Below are 12,586 nucleotides of genomic sequence, written 5' to 3'. Positions count from 1 at the left end.
AAATTAGATATTTTTTTCTTTCTACATTTTAAATTGATTTTTAAAGACAAAATATGATATCTAAACTTCAAAAGACAATATATTAGATACACAAATTGACTCAATGACTTTGAAATCTAACTAATTAATATTTTATATTAGTTAAATTATATCTAAAACTTAATTGATTATAATTTTCTTAAAATATTTAAGTTAGGAAAAATTTCTGAAGTATTTATTTATAAATTATTACTCACAATATTTTATAAATAAACAAAATTACCTTTCTCAGTTTCTACATGTATGAATAATATTAATATAGAAACGTACAGAAGATTAATTAAAATAATATTTTTGTTTATTATACAATTCCACCTTGTTTAAGGTGAACTCGATTGTAGTATTTAGGAGGTGAAATTAACTATATGTTCTTCACATGATGAGTTGGAGTGAAGTTTTCTTTGAATTTATGTGTCATGTTGAGCTAAATATATTGATGTTAAATTGTTTTTTTTATTGAATATTACTAAAAAATGCTTAAAATAGGAAATACACTAAAAATGGAGTTGCATTTTGACCTTATTGCACTTAGGCGGTGGCACAAACTTCGGTCAACACACGAGTTAAACTGAATTTGCCTTTGACTTGAAGTAATTTGAACAATTCTCAAAATTTATCAAAAATAAGCAAAATCAGTTTTTGTTATTTCACTTTTTAGCACACAAATCGTTCAAAAGAGGAAACAGAGTATTGAAAAAGGTAGCATTTTTATAGGTTTAAAAAAATACCAATGTTTCATCATTGTTTTCTTTCTCGTTGGTGATCTTTTACAGAGCAAATTTCAGATTCCATTTTAAGGTTTTCACCAACCTACCCACCAACCAGCCATTCTCAAGTTTCTTAATGCTCCCACTGATTCCTGTTCTTTATTGTTGAATTTCTTATCACACTTTGGTAATCTCATCGTTTGTTTTATTTCGGCCGAGACCAAAAAATAATGCAAAAAAATTGAACCTTTCAATTCTCTTTCTGTCTCTCTCTGTTTCTCTCTCTTTGGATTCTGTAACAAACCAAGGCAGTGAGAAGACACGCAACCCGAATCAGAAACAACAGGAGAGAAGAAAAAAAAACTTGCTTGCACGTTCTGTTCCCAGTGGTCCCATCTCCTTTCTTCTTCATCTTCTTATTCACTTTCTTTTTATTCCCTTTTTCTCTTTCTCTTTTCTTGTTCAGAGCAACCCTTTGTTTCTCAGAAAACAACAAGGTATGCTTGTTCTCCTACACCTGCCTAATAAAAATTCATCATCTTGGTCGTGTTTGTTATCCTCTAAATGCAAATGGGTCTGTTGGAAAATTTGATCTTTGGTGGATTGAAATGGGATTTCTGAACCTCCCCTGATTCGGTTTTTTTTTCTGTTGTATTGGATTGGTTTTCGTCTGGGTGCCTTTTTATATTGATTTTTAATTTTTATACAAAGAAAATTGATTTTCATCTCGTGATTCCAAAATACGGTTTCAAGATGATCGTTGATGGTGGTGGTGTGTGAAAGAAGTTTTCTTCACCATTAAGTTTTTCAATGTGTTTTTTATGATGTTTGGTTGTGACTTTTGCTGAACAAAATAAATATCTGGTGATGGTTTTGCTTTTGGATGAATATTCTGCTGCGTTTGATTTTGATTGAATTATTATGTGATTCTCAGCACCCGGGTGAATTTGGTTGCATTTGTAATTCTTCATTGATTTGCTTAGATGATTGGTTGCTCGGTTAATGTGCTTGCTTGATGAGTGTCTTCTTTTTATAAAGGATCAGTTAATGGCAGAGCTTACTGTTTCTCAATTATTACAAGTAGTCTTAGATTACCTATGTTTACAAGACATGAAAATGTGTTTCATTGAAGTTTGCTTGAGAAACAGTAGTTTGCCTGCTGGGGTATCATGATTTTTCTTTTTGGTTGTTTGATGACTTCTTTTCCTTTCTCTGTTTGTTGCTGTCTGGTTGGTTCCTGTTACATTAATAGTTTCATACATTTTATTTTACAGTGATAAAAGAGAGTGTATTGTTGTGGATCGAATGAAGAAAATCAGATTTGAAACAGTATAAAAGTTTTTTCTTTTGTGCATTTCCATTTGATGACACGGATTATAAGTTTGAATTCAAACGAGATCAGTAATTTGTGTTTTGGAAAGAATTTCTCTAAACTGAGATCGGTTTTAAAAAGCAAATTCTTTCTCTCTACAACTTTGAACAAGCATTTTCGTTCCTTTCTACCATAAGTGGTTTGTTCTTGTTTCTGAACTTAGCTATACTGAAATGTTGAATGTGCTTTTGTTTTGTATTTGCAGTTTGAATCCACCATTGCTTAACATTCTGTTCTATATGTATAAGCTGTATTTAACATTGGTTTTCTTTTTTGTTTTGTTTCAGGATTGTTGTCTGAATCTTGTTTTGCTCATTAGCTCATCTCATCTCCAAGATGGCCAATGAAAGTGGAGAATTACCAGCGACCCCAGAAGTGACTAACTCACCCGTGGTTGAAAAAAGAAGGCATTTACCTGACAAAGCTAGTTCTGGAAGCAGTGTTGAAAAAGTTGTTCCTAATTATCTCAGAGCTTCAACCGGTTCTTGTCATGATTTTTGCAAATATGGGAAGAAACATGAACAAGAAATGAAGGAAAGACGCTCTATACCTTATAGAGCTAGGAGAAAACAGCTTCATCAAAGTTTAGAAGGTGGTGTTGGTGGGATAACAGCGATATCAGTTGCTAGGCTCAGTGCATCTGTAGATTCCAAGCTGACAAAGGTGTCAACAAGAAAACTGAAAGAATCAGTTGATTCTAAGATGATTTCTGATACATCAGCCACTTCTAAGGAGAAGCTGATAACAAAGTCATTTGACAGCCCAAAGGAATCAGGAAACGAAGTTATTGTGAACCAGAGAAAATTGTGGTTGGCCAAGGTTAAACCATCAGTAGTGAGGTCCCTTACATCTCCTTCAACAAAACAAGAAATTTCTTCAATGAAGGAGGTCCAATCTCCATCAAAGTCTGCTTCCAAAAAGGTTGGAACTCCATCAAAATCAACATCTAGGAAAGTGGATTCTCCATCAAAACCAACTTCTAGGAAAGTGGAAGCTCCATCAAAATCAACTTCCAAGAAGGTGGAAGTTCCATCAGAATCAATGGCCAATAAGATGGACTCTCCATTAAAACCTACTTTCAATGAGATGGGGAATCCATCAAAACCAATCTCCAAGGTCAAAACTTCATCAAAACCATCTTCCTATGCGGTGAAAACTTCACAGTTATCTTCTCTCAAAGGTAAAGAAGCAAAGTCATTTGAAAAACGTGTGCCTTCTTTAAATTTAAGCAGTGCTAGAAAGAAGCGAATATCTTCTATGAATACCTCAGATGGCAACGATGGCCAAATACATAATAAGATCAAGTTGGAAAAGGGGGCCACGTCCTCCAAAGAAGGTTCAAAAAAACTGATTGCACCTCAGAAGGCTTTGTTATCCCCCAGAGCTTCCCTCAGAAGAGTTGCAAGTGTAAATTCAAGAAAGCTGAAGAGCCTGAAAATTGCATCTAACCTTAAGCATCAGCAGACTGCCAAAAGGGTTGAGCACAAGGAAGACGACAACAACGAGGTAGAGGAAAAGACTTTGTATGTCATTAAGATGGAAAGTGAAAACAAACCTTTGCAATCTGATCAGAATGAAAACTATGATGATGAATCATACGTCCCTCAGTTGTTATCACCTAAGTCATCAATATCCTCAATTTCCAAATCCTTTTCCGAAGGAGACCAAGAGGAATCTGAATATACAACTAGTGAATATGAGCAGGATTCTTTCTCAGGAAACCATGAAGTTGAATGCATAGAAAAGGAGAAGACATTGGAAGACGAGAGGAAAAGCAAGAGCACAAAGAATGGGGTGGCATATTCCAAAAACAAGGACAACAAAATGGTAAAATTGAAGTTCAGAAGGGGAAAAGTGGTTGAAAATCAAACTGAAATAAGTAGTCCAAGGAGGATTAAGTTTCGGAGAGCAAAAGGGTTGGGTGGGAGGGTCAATGTTAAGGTTGACACCCGGAAAAGCTTTGAAAGACACGAAACCTGTGCTGACAGCAATGATGTTGCAACTGCTCCAGAGAAGGTTATTTTAAGACATCAAGATATGCAGGACAAGAAAGATGCACAGGGACTATTCAATAATGTAATTGAGGAAACAGCAAGTAAACTAGCCGAAACTCGTAAGAGCAAGGTTAAAGCATTGGTTGGTGCCTTTGAAACTGTGATCTCTCTTCAAGAGAAAAAACCTTCTGCAAACACACTCAGCTGACAAAATCTGGAGTAGACATTATCTAGCTTTTTCACTTGTTTTGTAAAGAAATGATAGGAAAATAAACCTTAGCTTTGGGAGTAGTTATTGTGAGGCCTACAAGCTGAAGGTACTGCAGAAAGTAGAGGTAGATTTGCCTTGAATTGTCTTTAGAAACTCTGCATGTAGAGTTTGAAGGGGGTTTTTTGTGTTGTCAAACTTACCTTAACTTGCATCATATACTTTTTGTTTCATTCTGCTTTGGAAATCCATACCTGTTGTGAATGATTTGTATCTTCTAATTTTGAATAAAATATCAGACAGTGATGCCAGTGGCTTGTATTTTTAGCCTGGAAAGCTAACTTGCTTTGAACTTGTGAAAATTTCTGTTACTTCTTTGATGTTGTTCATATCAAAGTAAGAGTTGTCAGTATTGTACATTTGTTTTTTGTAAAACAATTATCTCTTAAATCTGCTGTTATCATCTAGTTAACTAATTATTATGTGAATTTGATACATTTTCTGTTCATTCTTGTTTCTTATTAAGTAAATTCTGCTGTCTAATAAATTACCAACATGGAGAAAATATGGTGATTCTGTTTGTGCCTGAATGAAGTTGCTATCATTGTCTTTGTGCACATTGGCATCTTTTTACCATCACTTTGATAATTTTGTTTCCCACAAAAGAAAGTGATTCTCCACCACCTAAAACTGGAAAAAAGTCTATCACCTACGATTCCTGTTGTGTGTATGAGACATTATTCTAACTTAGGAAGCAGCTACGGTGTTGTAAAACAGATCATGGTTGGAATATTATTTTTTTCAGAAAGAGAGCCTCAAATTCAAGGTTATGTCTGAATAATCTTTTCTAAGAAATTTTAGTAGAGAAAATTAAAAAGAAAAGATTAACTTTTTTTTTAAATCTTTATTAAAATGAACTTTAAAAAAAAAACATTCTTATAGAAACGCGGTTACAGAAAATAAAATATAGCATTGATATCAACTATCTACTAATTTTTGCTCATTGCTTGAAGATTTAGCTAATCATGTCCATTTTAAAATTGGTTGACTATTGAATCCTAGGTAGGGCTTTCTTTTTTATGTGTTTATGTTCATAGAAACCTTTAGCTTAAATTGTCGGTTAACCCCAAAATAAACTATCTTAAATAATGGATGGCTTGTATATTCATACATACTTTGATATTAAATTATCTAATGGAAAAAAATTGTTTAATAATGGTAAAAATTGATTCTCATCTCTTTGTGTATTCCATATCTCTATTGAACAAGAAGTTTATTTCTAATAACAAATAACCTTTTAGTACTAAGTTTAATTTTTTATTAGCATGATTTCCATGTAATTGACAATTTAGAAAATATATTAATATTTCTTCTTCAAAATTTACTATCTAATTATTGGCTTTTCTATATAAATATTATATAACATTTTACAGTTGTGGAAGTGAAGTTTATAGTTGAAGCTTCATATTGCTTTTGAAGGAAAAAGTGGGGTTTTAGGCAGTGAAATTGTGGAAAAAGGATTGTAAACTGGTTTGAGGCATTTGAGATTTGTTATGAGATGTTTTATGACTTGTTTAAGCATTGAAATTAGGAAATCTGGTGTAAGAGTGTTGGTGGTTGATAGGTAGAGTTTAGATTGATTTAGAACTAGTTTTTGGGGGTTTAGACTAGTGAGAATTTGAATTATGAGTTTTGTTCTTAAATGGTCTTTTTGGAGGATGTTAGTAAGTCATTTGGGACTTGTTGGAGTCTCTAAGTTGTTTAAAAATAAGCTATAAATGGTAGAATTCAATTTGGGTCTTTAAAGTGAGATTTTGGTAAGTTATGGAGTAGAACCTTGTAGTAGTCACTTAAAAATGAGTTGAGGATGGTTTGTATGAAGTTGTCTAAGTTTAATTGATGGTATAATACAATTTAAGAGTGTTAGAAGTTGGAAAAGGTGCATAAAATAGGTCAGAAGTGGTTGAGATGCGCAAATTCTGCAGTTTTGGTGTTGCAGAATTATGCAGTCTCGCTGAGCGAACAAACTTGGTGCACTAAGCGAATGGGCTTTAACTGAGCAAACAGATTTGGTGCGCTGAGCAAGAGGGAGTGAGCAGAACCCACTGTTTCTATTTTCGCACAACGAGTTTGGTGCGTTGAGCGACTAGTCCAGAACCTGTTTTGAGTATTTCTTTCTTTATTTTATGATAACTTTAAGCTATGTTTTGATTTTGAGGATAATGTAGAAATATCTATAGTATTCTATGATGGTTTATTCTTAAAGTTATGTATGTTTTTTATGTATGATAAAAAATGATATATGTTGGTATTCAATGTAAAAGTAAAGTGTCATATGTACATGGTTTCAAAGGTGTTCAAAGTTATGTGTAAACCCCCAGAAAATGGTGTTTTAGAAGTGGTGGTAGTCAAAAAATAGTGAGACTCGATTATTTTAATATTAAACAGTTTTATTATAAATAATTTTGTTATAAACGAGTTTCATTATTTTAAAATGTACTATCTCTCTAGAAACCACTTTTCTAGAGTTCTCTAACTTCTCTCTAAGAGTTCTTGATCTCAAGTCATCTATTTGACGATCAGGAGGTGCCTAGACGATCACAGCGTCAAGATCTACAACCTCAACCGATCAATTTGTTGTTTAGAGCAAGCAAGTTAGAAACCCATTTCTTTGGTATTTTAGGGTTCTTGATTCGGTAAAGTTTTTCTGTTTTTGCATGGATTAAGCACTCTTTTCTTAAATTCTTGGTTCCTTTGTGATTCTAAAGATGGTCTCCAATCACCAGCCGGTGGTTTGTAGGTTTTCTAGAAGTTCCTTGTGCCGTAAGAAATCTGTGGAGTGTTTAGAGATTTTGGAGCTGTTGAGTCGAGGTAAGAGAAGCTAGATAATTACTTTCAATTGAAGTATGTGGTGTAAGTTTGATAGTATATGAGTATTAAACTGTTTGAATGAAAATGTTGTTTGTTGTTAGTGATAATTGAGTTAATTGGGTAATATTGATGTTTTGTGTGATGATGTATGTTGTACAATTGTTTGAATCTGTGTGTATGCGTGTTTGAGATGTGAAAATTGTGTTGAGGAAGTGTTTGATGCGGATTGTATGGTTGGAAGAAAAAGGGTAATCTTAGTTGTAGGTTAATTGGTTCAAATTGGAGATTTTGATAAGGAAATAGTGAGAAATGGTTGGTGTATTTTTTTGCTGCAGTTGGTCTTAGTTAGGAGTTGTTTTGGATCATAATTAAGTGTCAAAGTAGGAGGAAATCGGTTATAAGAGGCTATGAGGTTGTGTAGACATAGTTTACATTAGTCTAGGACTTATTATAGGAAGTAGAGTAGTGAAAATGAGAATTAGGGGTTAGAGGTTCAAATGGTCAGTTGTAATAGCTTAGTCAAGTCATTTGTGACTTGTGAGAACTACTCATTTGATAAAAAATGTGACAAAAGTGGTAGATTGGGATTTAAGTCTATAAGTTGGTGTTTTGGAGGTTTTGAAGTGGAATAGGATTAGAAAACTCTTTAGATTGATGTTAGTAAGGTTTCGGAACACTTGTTCAAGTCTAATTAGGTGTATAACACAATATAGGAAGGTTAGAAGTTGGGAGAATTATATCAAATTAGTCTAGGGCAGTTTGGGGTGATAATTCTGCAGTTTTTCTACTGCGGAATTATGTAGACTCGTTGAGCGAGTGGATTCGCTCAGCGAGATGTCAAAAGTTTGGTTTGCTGTTTGAGGACTTTCGCTAGGCGAATGGTGTGCGCTGAGCGAATTTCATAGGTCTGAGAGCACTGTTAGTTTTATTCGCTGAACGAATCCATTCGCTCAGCGAGTGGTGTTAGAGGTGGGTTTTTGTCTGAGGACTTTAGCTTAGCGAATGGTATGTGCTGAGCGAAAATATCATATTTTCAATTAAGTTTTTATGTTTTCTTAAAGTGTGTACAATGTATGTGAATGTTTGAATGATTAGTTTCTACTACTTGTTGTGGAGTATGAATTGGAATTGTAATATGAATTGAAATACATAATGTTTGATTCTTGAGGTTAAGTATGTATTGAAAGTATGGTTGATGGACGTAATTCCATGATCCTCACGGAGAGGTTACATGATGGTGCCATGTGTTGTGATTTAAAGTGAAAGTATGTGGTTTCAAAGGAAGTTCCAAAGTGAATACTCTCGGTGTGGTTCAAGTGTTTTAAAATGAATACAAGGAGCTCAGTATTAGGGGTTATCCTAACACCCTAATGATATCTCATTCTCAAATCGAGAGGATTGATACATGTGGTGAGAGTAGTTGGAGGTCCTAGTGTAGGCGCTACTTGGAGGCCTATTATGTGGTAACTGATTAACCTTGTGTTTGTGGTAGGGTGAAACCCATGGCAATGGCTTTGCAAAGCAGTAGAGGCCATCACAAGTGCACAACCCGCCATAGCTCGGTATTCATTCTAAGTCCAGACAGTCAGTTTAGGTCTTTGCATGTTAAGATGTTTGGATTGGATTAAATTACATATGATTCTTAGGTGAAATGCTTTAAACTTATGATGTATTTTTTTTGTATCTAGCTTACATTTGTTTTTCTGTTGTTTGTCTTTGTATGTTGTTTCTCTTTTTGCGATGATCACCTAATGGTGTGAGCTTAGGGATTCACCTTTTCAGTTGTTCCAACTAGAGGTGAGGGAATAGCTGATGAGTTATTAGATAGATCTACAAAAGTAGATCTCTTCTTTGAAGGAGGTTTGTTTTACTTAGTCATTCTTTTAGCATCTATGTAACGTTTCATTTTGGTAGTTTTATACTATTAAAGTGAGATGTTACATTATGTGTTGTGATTCAAAGTGAAAGTATGTGGTTTCAAAGTTGTGGAAGAAAGCTCCAAAGAGGAGTTTCTTAGTAGTGGTTTCAAGTGTTGTAAGTATGAATATGGGAAACCCAGTCTTGGAGTTCATCCTAACATTCTAATGGTCACTTATTCTCAAGCAAAGAAGGGTAAGGTATGTCGTGAGAATAGTAGGAGGTCCTAGCCTAGGGGCTTTACCTTGGCCTAAGGTGAGTGATAACGGATGAACCTTGTGTGGTAACTTGGGGTGAGCGAGTTGTTTCACCACAACAAGTGCATGAACTGCCATAGCTACATATTCATACTAATCTAGATGGTCAAGTCAAAGGGTGGTTGTCATGCATAAATTGTTTGGTTGATTTGGTGTGAGATGTGTACCTTTAAGTAAAATGTTTAATATGTTTTTATATACTATAATTTTTTTTGTATCACTAGCTTACCCTTGCTTTTGTCTTTGTTGTTTGTGTGTATTTTATCTTTTGTAATGATTACCATAAAATGGTGTGAGCTTAGGGAGGACACATTTTCTGTCGTTTTAGCATGTGGTTAAGAATAAAATAGCATATTAGATATAGTTTTGTTCATAAGTATAAAATCTTCTTCATTTGTTTTAGAGTCCAAGTCTACAAGAAAGAAAAAGATGACTAATGTCAGTTTTATTCTGGGTAGGTTATTTGAGAGAAATAAAAAAAACAGTTTTTACCTAATTAAAATAAAATTTTGAACATTTAAAATTTATTAATAAAAATCCTCTAGTGTTTAGAATCTTCTTTTAGAAAATTAACTAGACTTAGGTAAATCTAAATCTGAATTTTAATTAGGTTTTAGCTAATATATATATATATATATATATATATATATATATATATATATATATATATATATATATATATATATATATATATATATATATATATATTTTAAGAAATATCTTACTCCAATCAACTCCAAATCATAATTTGGAGAAACTCAAATCCCTAATTTGATTTTTTAATTATAATTAAATAAAAATATAAACTTTTAATATATCTTGAAACTAATAAAATAACCCTAATTTTTATCTTGTTTAAGATTCAATTATATGAAAAACATATAATTCTATCATCATAATAATACATCAATGTTTATTGGTCTAATTAAAATATAATTTATTGATGTTTCTCAAATCTACCAAATATTCAAGAACCAATCAATGCATAAACATTCATTTATGGTATAAAACATTTCAATTAAATTGACAAATATGTAAACTTAATAAAACATTCAGCATACCCCTAAAGAAAATAAAGGATGTATCTCCATTCATCATACAAACAAACAAAAAAAGAAAGGTAAGTTTTCTCTTGATAAATTCTAAAGTTTTATCTACACTTTCAAAACTACTTCTTTCTCTTTTTTCCCAAAAATCTCTCTCTTATATGTTTTTCTATTTGATTTTGAGTTTATAAGCTTTCTAAACACACATATCTTTGTCTCTCTCTGTTATTAGTGTTATTATTTATAAATCAACTCCACTATATCTTTAATATTTTACCTCTTATTATAATATATTTTTAAAACTGTATAATTTTTAGTTCCCTAATATCTGATATTTTCTAGCCTTTAATTTTATTTTATTTAATTCCAACTCTTTTATTTTCTACACCCTTAATTAATTTATTCATTAATTAAATGAAGAAAAAGTACCTTTTTGTTTTGGGGCCTAAAAATACAACAAAAGTTTCATTTAATTCTCTTTCTCTTTAGCATTGAAATCATACTTGGCAACACCCAATTTCGTCCAGGTAAGTAAATAAATACAAATAAAGAATAAAAGAATAATAATTAATGGTGGGTAAAAAGGATAAAATAATAACTTTAATACTAGATACAATATTTTTGAAATGTTAGTTTAATATGATAATAATTTGAATCAATATCATGCTAATAATTATAAACAATAATTAAATAGTATATTAATATAATTTGCTGCGTCATCTCCTTTTAAAGAGGAAAATATGATTTTTAAATATGGACAAATTTTCTGACAATAATGATAATCAATGTTTTGAATATTATTTAATTTTTTTTCTGGCAACAAGACCATTTCTTTCCCTATTCTGTTTTATTGACATTTAATTCATAATTAAAGTAAGATTGTCATAATATTACACTGTGTATATAAATACGTACTCTGTCATAGAAAAAGGGATGAAAAAAGGACAAGGAGAAACAGACAGAAATAATAGAAAGAGAGAAAGAAAGTATAGAAAAAAATATTATGATACATAAGGGTTGTGTCAAAGACAACCACAAAGGAAACATTGAGAGAGTATCAAAAGCTAAAAATGTATGTTACCTCTACACCCTTATTTTTCTCTTTTTATTGTACTTTGAAGTTTTTTTTTCTTTTCTTTAGAAAGGTTTTGTTTTTCCTACACACAAATAATGTTTTTTAAATCATAATTTTTTTATAAGTATGTGTCGGCCTATGGCCGGTTTCTTTTTTTTTCCCACCATTCTTAAATAAAAAATACAAGATCTTTAAAACAAAAAAAATGTCAATCTTGTTGAACCAAATCTTTGTCGGGTTCGCTTTTCAAAAATTTAAATCAATCTATAATATTTTTTAAAACAAACTCACAAACTTTTTTTCTACATAAAGAACTACGCGATTTCTGATTGTCCATCATAAATGGATATAGGTAGAAGCAAGGTCAATCCTTGTCGGGTTCATAAAACAAAAAAAATATTTTGTTTCTTAATAGTTTCTTTATATTATTTTTTAAGGGAAAATTAAACATTTATCATAACCACGTCAACTTTATATATTTAATTAAAGGTACTGCTTTTGGGCAGGCGTAGTAGGGTGATAATACCTTCTTTACTCGTAACCGATTCCAAAACCACGTCTTATTTTGTTTGGTTTTCCATAGTTTTCCATAATAAATTATGGTGGCGACTCCCAAAATATTTTCTCAAACCCGTTTGTTTTTCGGCTCGTCGTCCCGTCTCGATCCCGGTTGCGACAATACCCATTAAATCTTAGTTGTAATTGTTTGCAGTATGTTTGAGTGCATTTTAGATGTGATCATGGACGTGTTGGCCCTTACCTTATACGGCGTCATGTTGTTTCCTAAGATTGAAAATTTTGTAGATTATGATGCGATAGATGTCTTTGTGGCAAAGAAGAGGAGAGGTTGACTACTCGAATGTTCAAGGGGACAATTGACAAGGGCATTGGGGCAGAGGAATGGGCTCATTTCTTCACAGGACTAAATGGAGGGAAGATAAAGTGGCGTCCTTCCTAGCTTAGGGGCAGGTGTTTCATCCATTATTGTGGCGATTTCCCCAACGTTCCACTCATTGGAGCTCGGTATTGTATCAATTAGAATCCTACTTTGGTTCAAAGAAAGTTTGGGCATCCCATGAGAGGGGCACCGTCATCTGATT

The 12,586-nt window shown here is 32.6% G+C and overlaps 1 protein-coding gene across 2 annotated transcripts; it reads left to right on the top strand.

The window, feature by feature from the left end:
* Positions 1-685: 685 nt before the first annotated feature.
* On the top strand, positions 686-4,584 carry LOC108324024 (uncharacterized). 2 transcript variants are annotated; one of them, XM_052874394.1, is made up of 2 exons: positions 686-738; positions 2,406-4,584. In XM_052874394.1, the coding sequence occupies exon 2, from the start codon at positions 2,455-2,457 to the stop codon at positions 4,318-4,320; it is 1,866 nt and encodes a 621-aa protein (XP_052730354.1). In that variant the 5' UTR covers positions 686-738; positions 2,406-2,454; the 3' UTR covers positions 4,321-4,584. The 2 variants fall into 2 exon arrangements, with proteins under 2 accessions (XP_052730354.1, XP_017412295.1); XM_017556806.2 differs by lacking the exon at positions 686-738 and adding an exon at positions 745-1,243.
* Positions 4,585-12,586: the final 8,002 nt, after the last annotated feature.

Source organism: Vigna angularis, chromosome 3, assembly GCF_016808095.1.
Source record: "Vigna angularis cultivar LongXiaoDou No.4 chromosome 3, ASM1680809v1, whole genome shotgun sequence".
In the NCBI taxonomy this organism is placed as follows: domain Eukaryota; kingdom Viridiplantae; phylum Streptophyta; class Magnoliopsida; order Fabales; family Fabaceae; genus Vigna; species Vigna angularis.
This window is presented reverse-complemented; position numbering and strand designations above follow the sequence as displayed.